This window comes from Centruroides sculpturatus, unplaced genomic scaffold, assembly GCF_000671375.1.
Source record: "Centruroides sculpturatus isolate CEXI.00-Female unplaced genomic scaffold, Cexi_2.0 scaffold219, whole genome shotgun sequence".
Lineage (NCBI taxonomy): Eukaryota > Metazoa > Arthropoda > Arachnida > Scorpiones > Buthidae > Centruroides > Centruroides sculpturatus.
This window is the reverse complement of record NW_019384506.1, coordinates 404,538-427,950: the sequence shown is the minus strand read 5'-3', so window position 1 is coordinate 427,950 and position 23,413 is coordinate 404,538. Positions and strand designations below refer to the sequence as shown.

Sequence of the window (23,413 nt, the reverse complement as noted above, 5' to 3'; positions counted from 1 at the left end):
AAGGTTAAACTTCATTAGGTTCATCATTTTAGGTTGCTTAAAAAAGGTATCTTATAACAAAATACTGTATAAATATAAAAAATGGTTCCCCAAAATTTCCATAAAAAATACTGTACTTTCCAATAAATTAAGCATGAATCCACCAATCTGGCAACATGATTACTGGTAAAGTAGGCAGAGAAATTGGTGGACAACTTTTGTTTTGCTACATCATAAATGAATTTGACTGTGGAGTAACTGTTAATGTGCCTCTGAATTCACTTTACAGTCCAATATATGTCAGATTACCAAGATTGTTACAGAAGAAAATTCTACATGTATCATCACCAGGGGTCAGCTTTTTTAAAAATTTACATTTTCCAGCACCAGTTTCCAGTAGATAAAAAGCAGTCTTAAACCCCCAAAGAAGGTATAGATGGATGCAAGCAGGACAACTGTATGTCACCAGTTCCTTTATGAGAAATTTTTATAATTTTAATTGAATGTGTTTTGTGTTTTTTAAAAAAACTCTTTGTAATTTTCTGGCAACAAGCAGCCTACAAAGAAAGGTCAGTCGCCGAAAAAGTTTATAGTCTTGGAACACAAATAATAAATGGTGATCCTTTTGGGCAGTTTTGTCTTCAATTTTATTAGACAATTAGACAATTTTATTAGACAAGTATAGAGAAAAATTATTATAAAAATTTCTTAGTCATTCAATAAAACTATCAAATGATAAGACCGGATTTGGTATTGAAATATATAGAACTCAGCATAACTAAATATACATACAGTGGGTGATCGGTTAAAAAACATTTTAATTAACCTTATTCTGGTTTGAATGCCACTTGGATGATCGTTATTCTGACATCCCTGCAGTTCTTCTGTCGTCAGATCAGTTTCAGATTCCATTACGAGCTCTAAAATGCTCTTTATTTCTCAGATATGATTTTCATTACTCCATTAGCAGCTTGAGATTTCTTCATATATCTTTCATAGCTAAGATTTGTCTACTGCAGACCTGTTTGAGCCATACTGTCTAGCAACATCAGACATCTTGTGCCCACTTTCTACCTTGGCTATTATCTCTTACTTGGTTTCTACGGTGAGCACAGTTCTTGACACTCCTCTTTTTAGGCTCCATAATATTATCAGTTTCTTTTTTAAATAAAAAGTTCAGAAAAGCACTTACAAAAATTCAGAGAACAGAAATCAACTAGCCCACAAAAAATTATTTAAATGCAAGGCCCGGATGAAATTTGAAATTTGGTATTAAAATGTTAACGAATATCCGATGGGACAGTTAAACTTTCACCTTTAGTAAATAAACCATGACCCAAACCTAACGAGTGCCTGTCCGACAGTCTCGCAAAGACTATAAAAAATTATTTGTCAGAAAGGTAAACAAAAAGCTGGAATTACAAGGGAGAGTTTCAAAATTCGGAGGAATATTATACTATCTGATTGGTATAGGTTTGAGAGTCGATGTTGCATCTCCCGTGTTCCAGAAGGTTTCGAATTGTTACCTAAAGACAAGGGAAAATCAATCGGTATTCGTTATTTTCCATTGCTTCTTTTTATGGTTGTTCAGTAAAGTGTTCGTTATCCGAACATGTGTTTGTTGTCCAATCATAAAAATCTTTTGCGAAAGTGTTTGTTATCTGATTTGTTTGCTATCTGAACGGTTCGTTAACCGATCACCCACTGTACAGTATTTGACAAAATTGTTTTTTCTTGAAATAAATGAACAATATCAGTAGACTTATCTTCTTTGAGTATGAAAAATAATTTTACGTGAATATCTGCCACAAAATAATATAAGCAGCTACAAGAAAACACCAGGTATATTTTGGAAAAAAAATAATAAATAAAAAGAGGCTTAAACGTCACAATGTGTATCAGATTTCACTTTTATCATTGGGGTTTGAATTAAAATTTGTTTAATTGTTTTAATGAGTGCAAAAACTCCTAATTCGCTAAAACGTACACAATATTGTTTATATACTTTTTAAAAATATTTTCATGCATTATTTACTGTCTAATTATTGATAATTCATTATTCACTTTATTACGCTTAATTTACAGGTTTTTATTCTGTATTTTGAACAAATTTTAATTAAATACATGCTGAAAACAAGTTATATATTCTCCTATTCTCGCAGATACAACATTAAAAAAACGCACATAAATTAATTAGAGGTAAATAATCCATTAAAATATTTTAAAATAAGTATATAATCAATACGTTCTCCGAGATAACTCTAATTATGCTTTTTTCCAATCATTAAAGTATTTATATCCAACGTGGCAATTTATAACCTCGCCTTTAAACACGCAATTCGAAATTAAATTTAGCAAAAAAACAAAAAGATTTCTACATATTTTTGCAATTCCCCATCACCACGGGGGTGGCAATCAATTAGGAGTACGTAATAAAAGCCATTTCCGAACCGAGAAAAATTATCGAAAGGATCGATTTTAATTTTTTTTTCTGGCAGCAAACGATTTCTTCCAGAATTTAAAAATAGAACGACGGAGTGCAAACGTACGACGACGTAATACATTAGATCACGCTTTGTTTACGGTAATCAATCACACGTGCCTCATTACTATTCGAAAATTTGAAAACCGGAAGTTATAAATTAGACGTAATCCAAGGAAGTGACGTTACACGATTAAATGTAAACGGGGTATCGCGCCGGTGACCCATAAAACGTAAGACTTCCGGCTTAGATGAGATCAAAACGTGGCGAAACCGGAAGTTAGGTGAGTAGGAAAATTTCGGATAAATAATGTTCCTTGCATTGCGGTAAGGACGAAAGGTTATGTTTTAAATCGATGGGAACGGCGCCCGACCGACGGAGAGGCGTGGTCGAGGAGGGAAAACGAAAAACACTCACCTTTGACTATGGCCTTGGTGGCTTCAGTGTAGACTTTCTCCTGAGTGGCGTTGGGCTTGAATACTTTGTCGTACATATAAATCTTCCCCTAAAAATAAAAATAAAAATAATCACTCGATTTTACTGAAAAATACGGTATCTAGTATATAAAAAAGAAAAAAACTAAAGCAATAGCTTTCGATCAATTCCGTCCACGACATTTAGATTAATTATTAAAGATACAGAGCAACGACATCCAATGATAATGGATTAAATTTTATTTCCATTTTAAATTTTACAGTTCTATAATAAAAGACTTCGGATTCGATTTTCCCCCTCGGAAAATCGATTAGTTCTGTGCCAAAGGGAATAAAGCAGTCGGCGGAAATGAATAGGACAGAAACGTGACTTCCGGATGATGCGGTAGAACAACGGATGCGGTTATTTTCGATAGAATTTCGTCCCCCGTAGAGTTTCGTTTTGGGAATTTATATACATAAAATCTTCTTTAATTTTCAAATATCGTATTGAAATGGTAAATTACCGCGTCCGAGTGGCGACGAATACGATTCAATACGGTTGTTTTCTTGTGAAAATATATTTAACAAAGAAAAACAATCTAAATACTATATTATAATTTAAAGACGCTTCAAGATTTAAACAGCGTAACTAATTATTAATGGATTTAAAGATAAAAAAAATCAGAAATAAAACCTAAAAATGATTTTCCCGATCGATTGGCACTAGAGGTCGACGGACGGAAAGGAAAGCCATTAATTCTTCTAACTTTAGAAGGAATAAAAAAAAATATTTACTGCCCCGATCGTTATAAAGTGAGCAAGAACGGGTTAAAGAAGGTGAGAAATGGACTTAAAAGCGACAAATGACAAAATGGGAGAACGGGCAGAATAGAATAATCCGAGCAAAGAGAAGAGGCAGTCGCGATTCCTTCGATACCGTTATCTTTAAATCTTAGTTTATAATTTGATTTCCGAAGACTTGTTCTTTTTTTTTTAATTCCAATAATCGCAGTACGATTAATTCTGCACGATTCTTCGCATAATAAATACAGTATTAGAGATTATAAATTAAAACGGAGCTCGTCCGAACGTTGACTGCATTAACAGGCACTGCGAATCAATAATACAATTAAAACAGATTTTCTAGAAATAGTTTTAATTCATCGGTCTAAATGAAAAATCCAAACATATTTCGTATCATCGCAAAATCATAACACTATAAAAAGCAATTCGAGCAATTAGAGAAGTTGCGGCCGACGTTTTCAACGCGAAACGTGTACGTCGGACGTTTAGCGCCGCCTTCCTGTAAGTCTAGAAGTTTAACAATGACGTTTGGAACGCCGGGCATGATTCCACTGACGTTCCAAACGTCATTGTCAAACTTCTAGGCTTACAGGAAAGCGGCGCTAAACGTCCGACGTACACGTCTTCGCGTTGAAAACTTCGGCCGCAACGTCTCTATTATTTAGAATATACAAATAAAATTAACATAAATTCCCCTTGACAACGATTTACGACAGGATTTTTTTTTTAAATTCCGTCGCTGCGACGAAAGTAGAAAGTAATTTGATCAATGAAAAGAAAAGTTTGTAAGTAATCGGCTTGTATAAGCTATATATAATACTGATAATCGTGGAAAATCGATAATGGTTTAGAGAAGACGTCCGGTTGCTTCCAAACAGATAAAAGATGCGTGGACGATTGCCAATTCCGAATTTGTCGTACGATACGCATCGCTAATCGAAAACGATGGTGGCAAGGGCATTCCAACCTTCCTTTTACAATGTTAAAAGAGTGCGACCTGGCATAATCGATTTCGCTTTACAAATACTAAAAAATAAAATTTTTAAATACGAACGTAGGCTATAATGAATAATACACTCGTGTATTTACTCGCAAGTATAAGTTAGTACGGCAAATAAACAGTATAACACACAAAAGAATTCAAAAACAGTGTTTAGTTTAACGAAGATCAATTAAATTACATGGGTTAATATCATTTGTTTTTCAGTGATTCAGTGTTCAGTGTTTTTCAAATGGTAAACGGATGAAAATTTGTGGTGAAGCAATGTCCTTTTTATAGGATTTATCGAGGTGAATTACGTGTTTCTGTATCAAAATATAAGACGTGTTAATTTCAATATCCTCCAAGTTTATACGGGATTTTTATTACCCTTGTTAACTCGTTATATCGGCAGACAATTACTATTAGCACATTTCAACCGTCGTGCATTATAGTCGTTTCACTACAGACTGATGGGCGTCATCGATCCACATTTCTAGAAAACTATTACGAAAAATAGTTGAAAATGCGATGATGTTCGATCATCCGATAACAGTATACCTGGGAAATTTTACATGGAACACTAATAAAGATTCTCTCTGCTCTTCCGATTGATAACATCGGATGATATGAAAAATAATCATATTTTTTAAACGTGCATTTCCGAAGATTGGAAACAATCTGTTTTGAATCAAAAATTCAAATTTTAAATTGGATTTGTATCCTAACCAGCACACATGAAATTATAACACTCCTTTACCCAAGCAATGACCACTCATGATTCATTTATGTGAAACACCTCTAAGATGGCAGTTTTGTCATTCGGGATTGAACGACAAAACAAACTGTAGGCACATACAGTGTATAGTGTTGGGCATATTGCACTGTTGCGTTAGGTATAAAAATATACATAATTTTCTCTTATTGAGGATATTATGTTTCATTTTTATGTTCTGTTTATTCTTATTAAACTAAATAATATAACAAAAACAAATGAATTTAATCTTTCCATTAACAGGGATAAATAAAATAGTAATCAACGATGAAGAATTTGAGTGAGATTTGGATAATTTTTGGAATTTGTTTTATCTGAAAGGAGGATCTGTTTTACCAAATAGAAAAGAAATATCAAAGGCATCATCATCTCAGAAAGTTAAGATAGAGAAAGCAAATGTCTTTTTCAGATTACTTTAGACATTTAAGATTGTTTGTACAGTGCATTACATTTTCTTGTACAGTATGCAGAATAACTTGCGGTGTATGATGTTAATCAATATATAACATTTTTAAAATAGTTTTTGCTGTATTCTGTACACTATGCAGTACTATATATTACTATTGAACATAGTACTCTGTATCCATATATTTTCATCACTCCCTTTAACAGTATCACCCTTGAGATGATAAGATTTTGATGATGATTTTGAGATGGCCATTTTACAGATGTTTTACTGTACTGTACATTGTAAAGAATTATCAACTTCAACAGTGTTCATAAACTGAAATTTTCGTACTTTTGTACAGAAATAAAAAAATGAAAAAACTGATATCAAAATTAATAATGAAACTGTTCAAAACCAGTTTTGAAAGCAATTTTCAGTTTTTCCCTAAGCTGCAGTCTCCCAAAAATTATTTTGTTGACAGCATTCTTATTAATGCTGTCAAAGTTATAAAAAAAAAGATCTGTAGAGAATTTAACAACAGATACATTAATAATTTTATACAAAATGTATCATCATATTTTACAATAGTGAAAGTTTCCTCGCCTAATTAATGTTATAATTTGAATTCTTTTTCTTTAACGGGTTATTTTCATATAAACTAAATATATTACATAAATAATAGTCTACTGAGAAATAATTCCACTTTTTGTAAAATAAGAATTAGCAAACACTAACATTTGTGAGATTCTAGCATTTCATAATGTATGGTTTGGGTTTAACGAGAAAGAGATAAGGACTGTCAATATTCACACATTTATCAAGCACTTAAAACAAGAGCCATCTTTTATCTTGTCACCAAACTAATCACCAGTATGTATTTGTATCAAAAAGCATCTTTGTTTTCTAACAGTCTGTATAATCTAAATGTAGAATTTGAAGATAATTATCTCTTATCTTAACCTGCTATCTGTTGAAACCATCCAACTTTAACATACCATCCACTCACTGAAGCAGCAGTTAGAAATAAGGACAAAATTCCAAAATAAAATAACTTTCCAGCAAAAAATAAAGAAAAAATATTTTAGTGTTTTTCCCCCCTGTTTCTTTTAAAATTTAATCAATTTACCATATTTCCTGTAATAATTACTTACTGGGAGATTTTTTTCATTTTTGGTGGGAAAATATTACAAGAAAAATATGTACTTGGGTGATTATTACACAAAATATTATGATTGTAATTAGCATAATATAATAATTATATTTTGATATTTAAAATTAAAAGTCCAATTAAACTATTAATGCATCTAAGATGAAATCCAAGACTAGATATGAAAACCTTAGGAGCAGGAGATTCCGATGAACTATATAAGAACTTCTAATGCAAACCAGAAGTCAGGTTATTTCAATTCAAAACTTTCCCCTGAAAGCAGTTAATAGATGACTAGCACGGCTCTATTGTTAAAGGAAAAGTATGATGAACAGGGGCAAAACACTATTGTACTAATTTGAGATGGAGAGCATATATTTTAAATTAAATAAATTAAAAATATGATTAAAAATTGCAGCCCAGCATTGTGACAATGTTACAATAAATAAATGCTCATTTAAATTTAATTTAGTTTACTATAAGTACACTTAGATTGTACAACTGCAAAGTTTTAGTGCATAAAATTTATTAAAAGTTAAATATGCTTGTTTTGCAAACACACAGACTGAAAAAAGATTCACCACCCCTGAAGCAAAGCATAACAGAAAATATATCTTTAAAAAAATGTACCACTAAGCCCAAAGTAAATATATCTACAGAACAAATTTAAAAAATTTAAGAAAATTTTGTAGACATGCTACCCGAGCCTCCAGACTGATCTTCCTCTCCGGACAATTTAACTATGATACAACCATCCTCAGTTATTTATGGCGCCAACTGGAGACGCCTTCAGAGTCCAGAACATTCTTTTCTTCCATACTTTTCAGACACTCGGCAACTCTATTAGCAGCTAACCAAACTAACTTTAACTGCCAGATATTATGTATGATATCACATGGATGTCATGATACATGTCTACAATTACTGCCAACAGTTAATGGACAAAATCAACTATCTTAATAACACATGCCATTATGATATTTGATTAGTTTCAAATTGTAAAAATTAGTTTTTTTTCTTTGATAGTAGTGTATTCAAGAATAAAATTCAATTTTATGATAACCAATGAGATTATAACAGAGAATGTAAATGCATAAATTGCATTATTTGTGGCTTAAGAAAAGAATATGGCATATCATTGTTTAGGTTCCCTTCAACTTAAACTAATGAGGGGAGAACATGACGTTGAGGTCACCGATTTTGATCAAACTTGCTGAGGTTATAGTGCATCCCCAACTGATATGTGCCAATACTCAAAATTAAACAAGGAAATTGAGGTTGAAAATTGCAAATCACTTAAAATCTTTAGAATTCCTATCATTTGTAGAGTGGGCCAGTGACAGTGGAGACATACTAGTTTCATAATCATGAGGTTGGTTTCAAATCTTCGTGGTATCAATTCTCCTCCCTAAACTATAAATTTCACTTTGTAATAATTTTAAAATAGCAAGAATATGCATTTAAAAAGTATTTTTGAATATTTGTGTGCATATGGGATTCATACTAACATTTATAATTTATTTGGGAAGAGCATTAGATATAAACAAAATTATTATTATTCAAGACCAATTTTGTTATTTTATTAACAAAATGAAATAAGACATTTTTATTAACATTATTCAAACTTTATACTGTCCATCAATGGCACTACTAACTGATGTTGGGTCTGTGCTTGACCAATGGGCTGGCCAGGTTTTCTTCATGTATCTAAGACCTACATAGGGCCAATGTCTACAGAAAGATCTCTGGAAAGCTTGTCCTCTTAGCAGATTACCCTTGTGTTGTATTGCCTTATTCCACCATGCCAAACCTTATTTATCCTATTTAGTAGTTCCAAGTAAAAACTAAAACTGTAAAGAATCAATTAGTACAATAAACATGTATTATAATTGTAAATGATCAATAAATATTGCTTAACCAGGATGTCTACCAGAAGCCAATTGTGAATACTGTATAGCTGAATTTTATATACCTTTTACATTTTTTACCTGGTCATTGTCCATAAGAGTGAAAAATACAAAATTATTATTGTTATGAAATTCATAAAAAGAATTTATTTATTCCCAAATAAGTTATTACACCAAGCTTCTTATGCACTTCCAAATTTATTGAGTCTATTGTATCTCTTAATTTTCTTTCTAGTCCCTGAAAAAGAAAGTATACCAGTATTATATAAGTTGCTGCTGACAAAGCTGCTATATTCTCGTAAGTCTTAAAACCATGTTTACTAGACCCATCTTATGATAGTGATTTCTTCATCTAGACTGGCAACTTATGTAAGAAGTTTTGTTTCTTCTGAAATAAGTCTCCCATCTTACTTATAAAACATTTCCCTTTCCTTCGGCTTTTGTTTCTTGTTTGGTTCTTTTTCTTTTCAGAGCATTCTTTCTTCTGTCATTTGTTTTGTAAACTGAAAACAGGCTTTTGAAATGAGGTATGAGGCAATTCCACCTTTAGTTTTCACTCTGTCATATACGAGTACTAGTCTGTTAGCCACTAATGACTCTTCACTCATACTCTACATTAGACATTCTGAGTTGATGGAAAATCCATTTCATGGGATGAGGATTTTTGATTTTCCCAATATTCATAAGGGATAATGTGCAACATGGTCCACTAACATTTGGGTTTCCATAAAGTTTTTAGCCAGTGTGTCCCTAGGCAGATTTCTACAGATCAAAACCATCTGCAAATACATGTAAACATAGCTAAAGATACAGCTGCATTGCTGCAGTAATGGAAATGAGAGGTTTTGGTGCATTAGGGCTGTCCAAAATTACATCTGCATTTTTCTTGAAGTTTTTACTCCCCCCATTGTCCCAGTTTGTCCAAGTTTTTGTAACCCTCTCCCCTCTTTGTATGTTTAACAAAACTCAATCCACTTTAAAACCTTTATCACTTTATGAATAATAAAATGCGTAAACTGTATAAAATTTAATGAAATAAAATGGACATCCATTAAGTTCAACCACACTCCTCATTCAATTTTTTGACTTATCATATCCCTAAACAGCTGTCCATAAATGATATCCATCCCCTTAGTGAATAGTTCTACCTATAGCCCAGACTTTCACTTTTTGCACAACTCAAGAATGATCTCCAAAGTAAATGTTATCACTTATCAGTCAGGTGATGAGGTTCAGGCTGAAGTTTGAAAATGGCTTATACTAGTTATAATAGAGAGGTTGCGGCCGACGTTTTCATTGCGTAAACGTGAACGTCGGACGTTCGGCTCCGCATTCCTGTAAGCTTAGAAGTTTGACAATGGCATTTGGAATGTCGAGCATGATTCCACCGACGTTCCAAACACCATTGTCAAACTTCTAGGCTGACAGGAAGGTGGCGCCGAGCATCCGACGTTCACGCGATGAAAACGTCGACCGCAACCTCTCTAATAACTGGTTGTTTTCTGTACAAGCATGGAACAACTGGTAATACACTGAAATAAAAATAAATGCCATAGCAAGAATGACAACTAGGTTGAAAAATACAGGACAAGTAACCATTTCAAAAGTGCCATACTACCTAATTGTACAGTGTTCATACCAATAATAAAAACTGAGAAAGTTAAATTTTGATACACTCACATATATAACTATAAATAAAAAAGTAAACTTTAAATTAATTTCCTAATTCATTATTTCATGTCACACACGTATCATCATGATAAAAACATGCTCATTTACAACTATTCATAATGCCCATGAAAAATACTAACAAACTTTTACCACCTTAAAATAACCAGACTTTTACATGACTAATAGATAGTTTTTAAAACATGACATTTACTTGACCTATCTGACTTACTTAACTGGTAGACACCCTATGAACTGGTTTAGATTAAATAAAGGTTTCATCAACGTTAGAATAACCTTTAAATTATTGCTATTGTTTGTTATCATCAAATATTCATGACTAAACTGAATTGTAAAATTATGTTCCTTTTATATTTTAGTATAAAACTGGTATATAATATCATTTTATATATAACTCTTTATTTTTCTAAAAATTCTAAAATTTTTAAGTACTTATTGGAAGAATGGGTCCAACTTTTTAGTTTGCAATATGTAATTTTTTAATACCAAAAAGATTATCTACAACTAAATAAAATATTTGAAAAAGAAATCAAATTTAATCTAAATAGATTGCTTAGAAATCAATTGTGCAGCATTACATTTTTAAATCAAATTTAAAACAACACAAAAGTTATAATATAAAAAACTTTAATATAGTTTACATAAGCATGTTTTTTCATGTTTCTGAAGTGGAGATGAGAATATGGCACCTGACAATACAGTAGAGTCCCGCTAGTCCGAACACTGCTAATCCGAACATGTTTCAGTCAGTGGAGAGGAAATTTTTTAGCTTGCAAAATATACATTTTTTTGTATTTTCCAGTTGAATTTAAATGGTATTAATGGTACAAAAAGATTTTGAACTCCACAACAAAAAATTGTATTTTATTGTAGTAGTGTATTAATACTGTACAAAACTTAATAAATCAATATTTGACATGGTCTATTAAAACAGCAAATCTATACTGTACTTACACACAAAAACAGAAACAAAAATTATTAATGGTGTTGGATTTATATAAATCAGACCTGTTTTACTGCTTGCTTCTGCATTATTTCAATTACTCGGCTAATATGAAAATCTTCTAATCCAAATAGGGCTCAGTCCCATTTAGTTCGGACTAGCGGGACTCTACTGTATTCATTTTAGAAACTTTACTATCTTAAGCATTACATTTTATTTCTTTTGGCAGTTAATTCTGAATTTAATTATAAAATAAATGGAATAGAAATAATGGGAAAAGTATTAGAAATGTATTAGACTTCAAGGTATAATATGTTCAATCTATTATATTTCAGCCAATAATGGCCTTAACTGGATTAAGTTTCATTCAATACAAAGCAATTAGGAATATCTGGCATCATTTAAAGCAAGATTGACTTATAGGAAATTAACAGAACTAAAAACAGCATACGTGTATGTACCAATAGTGATTTTGGGAAAAATTATTTATGACTGCAACATGAAATTTTTTACATTTTCTAAAGGTGCCTTTGGAGAGTTTAAATAAAATTATTATAAGTATTTTATAATAAATTTTAAGTTACAAAATCAACAGATAATCCACACATCACACAACTCTATTTCAAATTGATTTTTCTAAGGATAACTCACAAGTTATCTTTACAAAAGTATGATACTAAAATCAATTAGTGTTTAATGTAATCAGATCATGTTTTATCTGAGAATCATTAGTAATTTCTTTTATAACCAATATATTAGAAAAATTGGGATATGAAAACCAAAATTAGACATTTTGTATAAATCACATTGGTTTTTTTCTTGAGATTTTCAAGTCTCTTAATGAACTTCATCAATTCTGGATCATTAGAATATATACTAGTTTGGAAATTTTGTTTATATACAGTAAATTCATAAAATATTCACAGAAATTAACAGTAACATCTTTTTGCTTAATTCAGTTTACATTCTGTTGCTAGTATATAATTATAAACTTCATAATTTGAAATTAACAAAAACACAAACATTTGTTTGCATGTCTATATTCAAATATTGTTATATTAACTTATTTGAACATAATGAAAGCAATAATGTAGCAATATTTGATAGTGATAATACTATCCATTCCTTCTTTACTTTAATGCCATAATATTCAGAATTTTAAATTTAATACAGTGAGAAAGATAGTCTGTATTCTTATTTTAAATTGATTTGAATAAATAAAACCATGGATCACCAACCTTTCTGTGAGGAAAGCCTTGTAAGTAATAAAAGATAAGTGCGATTATATCTTTCATACCTGGTCTCTAGATTAAGATTTTTTACTTATGAATAACAATAGACACAAATCAATGTAAAATTTTCAATTGGTTTTTTGAAAAAATATCATTAAAATTAGGGATAACATTTGTGAAATCCAATATCAAAATCTTTAGATGTTTGATATTTTGATTTTATATTTCATTTTCAAAAATGTTTGAACATGACACACTAGCCACTATGATAACTTGGACTAATTTTGACTTTTGACACCCACAGATGATCTGTTAACTAGCTTGAAAATGCCAGCATTTATTGAAAAATCCCACTGTTAAAGTGCAGTAATTAGTCCAGCTTTAAAGAGGTTCACAAAGGTATGTAAATACAACGAGCAATTATTTACTGTGACATCGTCACAATGCCGGGCTGCAATTTTTAATTTGGGGTGGCTTGCCTCTGTACATCATACTTTTCCTTTAATAATAGAATCATGCCGGTCATCTATTAACTGCTTTCAGGGGAAAGTTTCGAATTGAAATAACCTGACTTCTGATTTGCCTTGGAAGTTATTATATAGTTAATCAGGGCCTCCTGCCCAAGATTTCCATATCTGGTCTTTTCTTTCATCTATATAACTCTGTTCTTGAGATCAATAGTGGAAATTTATAGGTCTAAATTTTTTCAAATTGCAGCCCAAGAATACAAAATATTTCCAAGTAAACTTCCCAATACTTTAAAAATTTGTGAAAATATAACAAACTCCTTTGTCTAAATAAGTTTTTATAAAAATCATTTGCAGCAAGGTCTATCAATTCTAGTTGACTTGTCAAAACTTTGTATGTTATGAACTAGTTTAAAGGTCAATGATAAAACATAGTGAAAAGACCAGATAAATATACATTGGGGCCATAGTTTGGAGACCCCTGGATAAACCAAAGCTGTAATACAGCTTCAAAATCTATCAAGTCTTCCAACCAGAAAAGAAAAGACTTTTTTATGCATTCGTGAAGTATTGTAAAATTGAATAATTTAAATTATTTAATAAAGTAACAATTTGTAATTTAAAAATATTATTTGTTTTATCTGAAAGGAGGATCTGTTTTACCAAATAGAAAAGAAATATCAAACGAATGATCATCTATTAAATTTTATTTCCATTTTAAATTTTACAGTTCTATAATAAAAGACTTCGGATTCGATTTTCCCCCTCGGAAAATCGATTAGTTCTGTGCCAAAGGGAATAAAGCAGTCGGCGGAAATGAATAGGACAGAAACGTGACTTCCGGATGATGCGGTAGAACAACGGATGCGGTTATTTTCGATAGAATTTCGTCCCCCGTAGAGTTTCGTTTTGGGAATTTATATACATAAAATCTTCTTTAATTTTCAAATATCGTATTGAAATGGTAAATTACCGCGTCCGAGTGGCGACGAATACGATTCAATACGGTTGTTTTCTTGTGAAAATATATTTAACAAAGAAAAACAATCTAAATACTATATTATAATTTAAAGACGCTTCAAGATTTAAACAGCGTAACTAATTATTAATGAATTTAAAGATAAAAAAATCAGAAACAAAACCTAAAAATGATTTTCCCGATCGATTGGGACTAGAGGTCGACGGACGGAAAGGAAAGCCATTAATTCTTCTAACTTTAGAAGGAATAAAAAAAAATATTTACTGCCCCGATCGTTATAAAGTGAGCAAGAACGGGTTAAAGAGGGTGAGAAATAGACTTAAAAGCGACAAATGACAAAATGGGAGAACGGGCAGAATAGAATAATCCGAGCAAAGAGAAGAGGCAGTCGCGATTCCTTCGATACCGTTATCTTTAAATCTTAGTTTATAATTTGATTTCCGAAGACTTGTTCTTTTTTTTTTAATTCCAATAATCGCAGTACGATTAATTCTGCACGATTCTTCGCATAATAAATACAGTATTAGAGATTATAAATTAAAACGGAGCTCGTCCGAACGTTGACTGCATTAACAGGCACTGCGAATCAATAATACAATTAAAACAGATTTTCTAGAAATAGTTTTAATTCATCGGTCTAAATGAAAAATCCAAACATATTTCGTATCATCGCAAAATCATAACACTATAAAAAGCAATTCGAGCAATTAGAGAAGTTGCGGCCGACGTTTTCAACGCGAAACGTGTACGTCGGACGTTTAGCGCCGCCTTCCTGTAAGTCTAGAAGTTTAACAATGACGTTTGGAACGCCGGGCATGATTCCACTGACGTTCCAAACGTCATTGTCAAACTTCTAGGCTTACAGGAAAGCGGCGCTAAACGTCCGACGTACACGTCTTCGCGTTGAAAACTTCGGCCGCAACGTCTCTATTATTTAGAATATACAAATAAAATTAACATAAATTCCCCTTGACAACGATTTACGACAGGATTTTTTTTTTAAATTCCGTCGCTGCGACGAAAGTAGAAAGTAATTTGATCAATGAAAAGAAAAGTTTGTAAGTAATCGGCTTGTATAAGCTATATATAATACTGATAATCGTGGAAAATCGATAATGGTTTAGAGAAGACGTCCGGTTGCTTCCAAACAGATAAAAGATGCGTGGACGATTGCCAATTCCGAATTTGTCGTACGATACGCATCGCTAATCGAAAACGATGGTGGCAAGGGCGTTCCAACCTTCCTTTTACAATGTTAAAAGAGTGCGACCTGGCATAATCGATTTCGCTTTACAAATACTAAAAAATAAAATTTTTAAATACGAACGTAGGCTATAATGAATAATACACTCGTGTATTTACTCGCAAGTATAAGTTAGTACGGCAAATAAACAGTATAACACACAAAAGAATTCAAAAACAGTGTTTAGTTTAACGAAGATCAATTAAATTACATGGGTTAATATCATTTGTTTTTCAGTGATTCAGTGTTCAGTGTTTTTCAAATGGTAAACGGATGAAAATTTGTGGTGAAGCAATGTCCTTTTTATAGGATTTATCGAGGTGAATTACGTGTTTCTGTATCAAAATATAAGACGTGTTAATTTCAATATCCTCCAAGTTTATACGGGATTTTTATTACCCTTGTTAACTCGTTATATCGGCAGACAATTACTATTAGCACATTTCAACCGTCGTGCATTATAGTCGTTTCACTACAGACTGATGGGCGTCATCGATCCACATTTCTAGAAAACTATTACGAAAAATAGTTGAAAATGCGATGATGTTCGATCATCCGATAACAGTATACCTGGGAAATTTTACATGGAACACTAATAAAGATTCTCTCTGCTCTTCCGATTGATAACATCGGATGATATGAAAAATAATCATATTTTTTAAACGTGCATTTCCGAAGATTGGAAACAATCTGTTTTGAATCAAAAATTCAAATTTTAAATTGGATTTGTATCCTAACCAGCACACATGAAATTATAACACTCCTTTACCCAAGCAATGACCACTCATGATTCATTTATGTGAAACACCTCTAAGATGGCAGTTTTGTCATTCGGGATTGAACGACAAAACAAACTGTAGGCACATACAGCGTATAGTGTTGGGCATATTGCACTGTTGCGTTAGGTATAAAAATATACATAAGTTTCTCTTATTGAGGATATTATGTTTCATTTTTATGTTCTGTTTATTCTTATTAAACTAAATAATATAACAAAAACAAATGAATTTAATCTTTCCATTAACAGGGATAAATAAAATAGTAATCAACGATGAAGAATTTGAGTGAGATTTGGATAATTNATTTTTCTTTTATTTTTATTGTTAAATTGAAACGCGATTTTTAGATTACATTTTATCATATATTTAGTTTAATTTATTTATTATACATAAAAGTTGTAATAAGTTCAAATTCAAACGAATTTCGAACGAATGATTCCATTACAACGAAAACTATTAAAACCTGAAGATGGCCTATACGAATTGGCCGAAAACGTTTGGAATAAACAAAAATAACTCGGCAAAAAATTCAGGTGTGTGTGATTTATTATTATAAATATACAATAATAATAGAGAAGTTATACTCATAAATAACTTCTCTAATATATAAGTTATACTCATATATTTCTCTAATAATATAAGTTATACTCATAAATAACTTCTTCATAATAAAGAAGCTATACTCATAAATCACATACAAAAGCAATATTAAAAAAATAATAATATAATTAAAATAAAATTCTTAATTTTATCAGAAACCATCAAATTTAATTTTCAAACACAAAGAATATATAGAATTGAATTTATTAAAAATTCAATTAATTTAGTCTTTGTCTTTGGCCTTATTAAAAGGCCAATTCAAGAATTTTATCTGTTGCAGTAAACTGGAATGTATTGATAGGAAAACATTATCGCAAATGATTAAATACTAAGGAACAATTAAAGTTTCTGTTAAACACAAAGTATTATTATATTCCAAGCTTTGTGCAATTAGCAACAGAGTTTATATTATTTATTATGCAAAGAAATAAATATAATATATACTATAAATATGTATACTTTATAGTCGCAACAGAGTGGTCAATACACAAAGGCTTCTGTAATTGCAATAAAGTTATATGTGCATAACAGGATTTTCTAATCAGAATTACATTAAGAATATAAAATTATCCAAAATTGGTGCTTTGTGCTATAGCCTAAAATAATCGTTACGTATATTTCATCAAAGACAGGAAAGTTTACTAGTCATAACACACAATCCCTTAATAAAAAATACGTTAAAAGTAAACCTTGTCCCAGTGAGCTAAAAAATGGATATTAGTCAACAATGAGTAAGAGTGTGGCAAACAAGTTATTCGGGTTTCTTTTGGATATTTTGTTGCTTAATTTTCTTTGGACGGTTTCCATTCCATAATTATCAATACTTAAACTGGAATTATCATATAACGAATTTAACATTTAATTAATATAAATGCTACATAATTGAAAAATCAAGCACGCATTAATAACATCTTAATTAATTGATTTGCAATTTGTGTGTTCATTTGAAGAGTTGTTTCAATATATACCTATCCATTTCTCATTTAAACAAACAGAAATTATCCAATGACTGTTAAACTTCAATAACGATAATTATCAATTGCGAATATTGCACAGCTTTTACTTCCTATTAAGATGTAAAGGATCTTTACACAAGCAGAAAATGAAATTTGGTATATAATTATGTAGCACACTCCCATATTCTTATGAATTAATTAAAAAAAAAAGAAAAATTTTTCTTCAGTATTATTATTCTTAAAAGGAAATTGGAATAAAAACAAGTAAGAATAATAATTAGTAGTGAGAACTTTTATAGCTTTTATGCAATTTCTTTAACTATGTCAAACCAAATTATATTAATCATAGCTGCTGAAGCATAACTTGTTTCTGATCACCAAACAAAGTACATATTTGTAAAAATTGAATATCTAGAATAATTAAGATTTTGTCAATAGTCAAATACTACAACTCAACATTTAATATTCAATACTTGTTACACGATCTCTTTTCATATATTTTTACTTATAAAATTATTTTCAATTTAATTTGTCATAGGTAAAATTAATTTCCTTATTTAATATTAACAGAGAATGAGTCATATATATTTTAAGGATATCCAATTAAATTAATCACAGGAGGATTTAACAATGCGATGTCAATAAACTTCCAACTTATTTTGTTATTGTCTAGCATTCACCTTTGGTGCCAAACGTAATTATACTGTAACTACTAATTTTTTAACACCCTTTCCATTCACTGAACACCAAAAACTTTTGTTATGTACTGTACTTTTAAACAACGCAACAATTTGGGACAGGTAAAAAATGTGAAAAGAATGAATTTAAAATTCACAAAGAGCATTTGAAACAAATTGTTTTGTTATCCATCATTTTTAAATCTTAATAAAGTTTATTTATTTATTCTTCTTATATATTTATACTAACAAGGATAAAAACTAAAGAAAATTTCACAATGTTAAAAGTATTTAATAAATAACTTTTACAATTTCCTTTTAGATTGCATATTATATCCAAAAGACATAAGTATAAATTTGTATTAAATTCATTTATTTACCATCTTGTCATATAGATCTAAGCTATGTAAATACTAATTTAATAGTTTCCATATCATTCGACTATTTACAATAAAATTTAAATACTTCAAAAATTAAAAAGATCCTGGAAAAATAACTAACGAAACATTACAACAGGGAGTCCGGACAAGAACTGGAGTGTGAAAGGCAAACAGAGCGCACCTATTCCACACTCTAGTATTTTTCGACATCATTCAAATTTTCCGGAGCAACGGCATCAACATCCCTCCTCTGTCCCATTTTGTCTATCCCAAATTCAGTCCATCGATTCCGTAAACGATTGCAATCGACGACTTTTTAGAGGAAACTAAAAAACTAATACTTTACAAATGCGTAGAATTCGTCGATAAATATCAAAATTCAAATATTACCATTAACCAATTATGAAACAAAACAATTAATTAATACTAACTTAAAAAAGTAAATAAAATTAAGATTTTTATTAAAAATTCCTTCAATGCTAAACAGATCATACTTAATGACGTTTCACATTACTTCTTAAATTGTCAAGAGAGAAAAATTCTACTTTAGGATCAAACACAGTCGAACCAGTCTATCTCAAATCTCACAGGAACAAGAAAAAAATTAGACAGGTTTCTAGCTATAGAGGCTCCTACATGATAAACAGTGACAGGTTTGATTGGAGGTATTTTATTAATACAATAGCAAGTACAGTACATACTTGTATTAGGTATAAATAAAACACTGTTGACATATCTTAACAGAAATAGTTTGTCAACAGTTTCTAATGCCCAACTTTGACCGGTAAGACACAAGCTTAACTCGTAGCCTTAGCCCACCAGCGACCGAGAGGATAAAATCTCCAAACACCGGTAGTCGATCGGTTGTGGTTTTGCAGAAAAGAAGCCAGCCACGTGATGTTTTCTGGATTTTCTTCGCATTCATAATATCTACAGAGAATCTTTGGCCTTATTAAAAGGCCAATTCAAGAATTTTATCTGTTGCAGTAAACTGGAATGTATTGATAGGAAAACATTATCGCAAATGATTAAATACTAAGGAACAATTAAAGTTTCTGTTAAACACAAAGTATTATTATATTCCAAGCTTTGTGCAATTAGCAACAGAGTTTATATTATTTATTATGCAAAGAAATAAATATAATATATACTATAAATATGTATACTTTATAGTCGCAACAGAGTGGTCAATACACAAAGGCTTCTGTAATTGCAATAAAGTTATATGTGCATAACAGGATTTTCTAATCAGAATTACATTAAGAATATAAAATTATCCAAAATTGGTGCTTTGTGCTATAGCCTAAAATAATCGTTACGTATATTTCATCAAAGACAGGAAAGTTTACTAGTCATAACACACAATCCCTTAATAAAAAATACGTTAAAAGTAAACCTTGTCCCAGTGAGCTAAAAAATGGATATTAGTCAACAATGAGTAAGAGTGTGGCAAACAAGTTATTCGGGTTTCTTTTGGATATTTTGTTGCTTAATTTTCTTTGGACGGTTTCCATTCCATAATTATCAATACTTAAACTGGAATTATCATATAACGAATTTAACATTTAATTAATATAAATGCTACATAATTGAAAAATCAAGCACGCATTAATAACATCTTAATTAATTGATTTGCAATTTGTGTGTTCATTTGAAGAGTTGTTTCAATATATACCTATCCATTTCTCATTTAAACAAACAGAAATTATCCAATGACTGTTAAACTTCAATAACGATAATTATCAATTGCGAATATTGCACAGCTTTTACTTCCTATTAAGATGTAAAGGATCTTTACACAAGCAGAAAATGAAATTTGGTATATAATTATGTAGCACACTCCCATATTCTTATGAATTAATTAAAAAAAAAAGAAAAATTTTTCTTCAGTATTATTATTCTTAAAAGGAAATTGGAATAAAAACAAGTAAGAATAATAATTAGTAGTGAGAACTTTTATAGCTTTTATGCAATTTCTTTAACTATGTCAAACCAAATTATATTAATCATAGCCGCTGAAGCATAACTTGTTTCTGATCACCAAACAAAGTAACAATAGAAATTTTTCCATCATACTAGATTTATAATAATATACAGATTTACATATTTATGACAAATGTAAATATGTAATTTGTTTTTGTTCTTCCAATNTGCGTTATTTAACATATATTATTATAAATTTTAATATAAAAAAATAACTTAAAATTAAAGTAAATTTTTTTTATTTTTGGTCGCTTGTTCCCCTATCCCTATTTACTCTATGTTAAAATAGCCTCGCTTAATGTGGTTTCGTTTAGCACTTTGTCGTCTAGGAACACATCCCCCGCGTTAAGCAGGGTCTTAATGTACAGTACATCAATAGTTGCTATGGAGGTTTTGGTTGTTTCTGTAAAATGAAGAGTGAACAATACTGAATTTGTACATGATTCCACATTTCTGTACATTTGAGAGTTGGTAGCTTTATGCGTAACTTGGCTCATATGTAACCTGAAGATGTTTTCTTCTGTTTTCAAATAGACATTTATTTTTATTACATTTGTTGGAGTTTTTTGCTGGTTATTGGTGTGATACAGTGTTTATCTCAACTATTAGGTTTTCTAAATAAAGAACTTTGACTATCAGATAAAATTCTTTATTTAAAAATGAGATAAAAACACTTATCACTGATAAGATTATTTCTTCATTTTGTAGTAATAATTTTTTTATACTTTTTATCATTATTTTTTCTATTAGAAATTAAATTTATGAATGATTAATAAAACAATGTTATATATTATTAGAAGTATAATTTGTGATGACATATAACTTTTTAATCACTGTTTTCATAATAATATAGTAAATGATGAGAAGGAATAAAAATTTTGCACACATGAATTTAATACAAAAAATTTCAAGTTTATTTCCTCTATTATATTCCATATCTCATAACAAATTTAATAATTTAAAGATAAAAAAATATTGGATAAATAAAAGTAAAACCTCACTTATGTGGCCACCTCTGAAGCTTACAATTTTTGGCCACAAATGATGTGATCATCCTGATGGAGTTATGAAAAAATTGACATACAGAACTAATTTCAGGGCTGTCCTGAATCCTGCTAAAGGTTTAATACAGCATATAAAAGTAAACAAAAATAAATAAATAAAAAATTCACATAATACTGTATATTCTTTATAATATAGAATAATTCAAACTTTCACACAGGATAATGTATCAACACTGAATATTGAAATAAGATACATGAACAGTGAAATCTGTTGGCACTAAGGTTCATTCAACTATTATATAGTATGATACTAAACAGAATTTTTTAGTATCCAGGGTTTCATTAACTGCTTTCAGGGGAAAGTTTCGAATTGAAATAACCTGACATCTGATTTGCCTTGGAAGTTATTATATAGTTAATCAGGGCCTCCTGCCCAAGATTTCCATATCTGGTCTTTTCTTTCATCTATATAACTCTGTTCTTGAGATCAATAGTGGAAATTTATAGGTCTAAATTTTTTCAAATTGCAGCCCAAGAATACAAAATATTTCCAAGTAAACTTCCCAATACTTTAAAAATTTGTGAAAATATAACAAACTCCTTTGTCTAAATAAGTTTTTATAAAAATCATTTGCAGCAAGGTCTATCAATTCTAGTTGACTTGTCAAAACTTTGTATGTTATGAACTAGTTTAAAGGTCAATGATAAAACATAGTGAAAAGACCAGATAAATATACATTGGGGCCATAGTTTGGAGACCCCTGGATAAACCAAAGCTGTAATACAGCTTCAAAATCTATCAAGTCTTCCAACCAGAAAAGAAAAGACTTTTTTATGCATTCGTGAAGTATTGTAAAATTGAATAATTTAAATTATTTAATAAAGTAACAATTTGTAATTTAAAAATATTATTAAACATTTTAGAAACACTATTAAAAATAAGCCAAAATAATTTAATAGTACAATATCAAAATATGTTTGAAAAATGTAATTCTATCAAATTATACATTTATTTAAGAAATAAATTCCTTATCATTTTGAGTATTGCTTTAATTGTTTTTACATTTAAATAAATTTTTGCCATTAGTATTAGTAGACTTTAAATGACTCAATCCATACAGTCAAGTAGTGAATCACTTCTCTAAGAATTATGAATTATACTACCGCTATATTAAAAAAAATTGTCACTTGTTTAACTGTTTAATTAGGATTCATACATAAATAGAAAAACACACTTAAAATAAGAACATTGATATAATTTTATACATATTAAACTTTTATTAGTTATAGACTTCAACTTATTGTTCACAAAATATGAAATATATTATTTATTTCTCAAATATTACAGGCTATGTTGCTTGGACAATGTTTTCCACCCCTATACAATAATATAATGAAAAAAACCCTGTAAAAGAAACAAATAAAGCTAAGAAATAAATGTAATATTATGAATTATATAATATAATTCATTCTCTGATTTTACTTTAAATACTATTAAAACCAAATAAAAGCATCTCTTATTAAAAGATAATTTTGTTTAAAATTATTATTCCTCATTCTAATAGTTCAAATAGCAACTATTAGGATAATCACTACTAGTTAA

The 23,413-nt window shown here is 30.1% G+C and overlaps 1 protein-coding gene across 2 annotated transcripts in view; it reads right to left on the bottom strand.

The window, feature by feature from the left end:
* LOC111622222 (kinesin heavy chain-like) overlaps nt 1-23,413 on the bottom strand; it is a 101,460-nt gene that overhangs the window by 68,989 nt on the left and 9,058 nt on the right. Inside the window, exons 1-2 of one of the 2 annotated variants that reach the window (XM_023364575.1) lie at nt 3,674-3,828; nt 2,880-2,967 (exon numbers count right to left, since the gene is read on the bottom strand). In XM_023364575.1, coding sequence (XP_023220343.1) covers nt 2,880-2,955 — 76 coding nt within the window. In that variant the 5' untranslated portion in view covers nt 2,956-2,967; nt 3,674-3,828. Of the gene's footprint in view, nt 1-2,879; nt 2,968-3,673; nt 3,829-23,413 lie in introns of those variants that run through there. The other variant, XM_023364574.1, reaches the window with a different exon arrangement.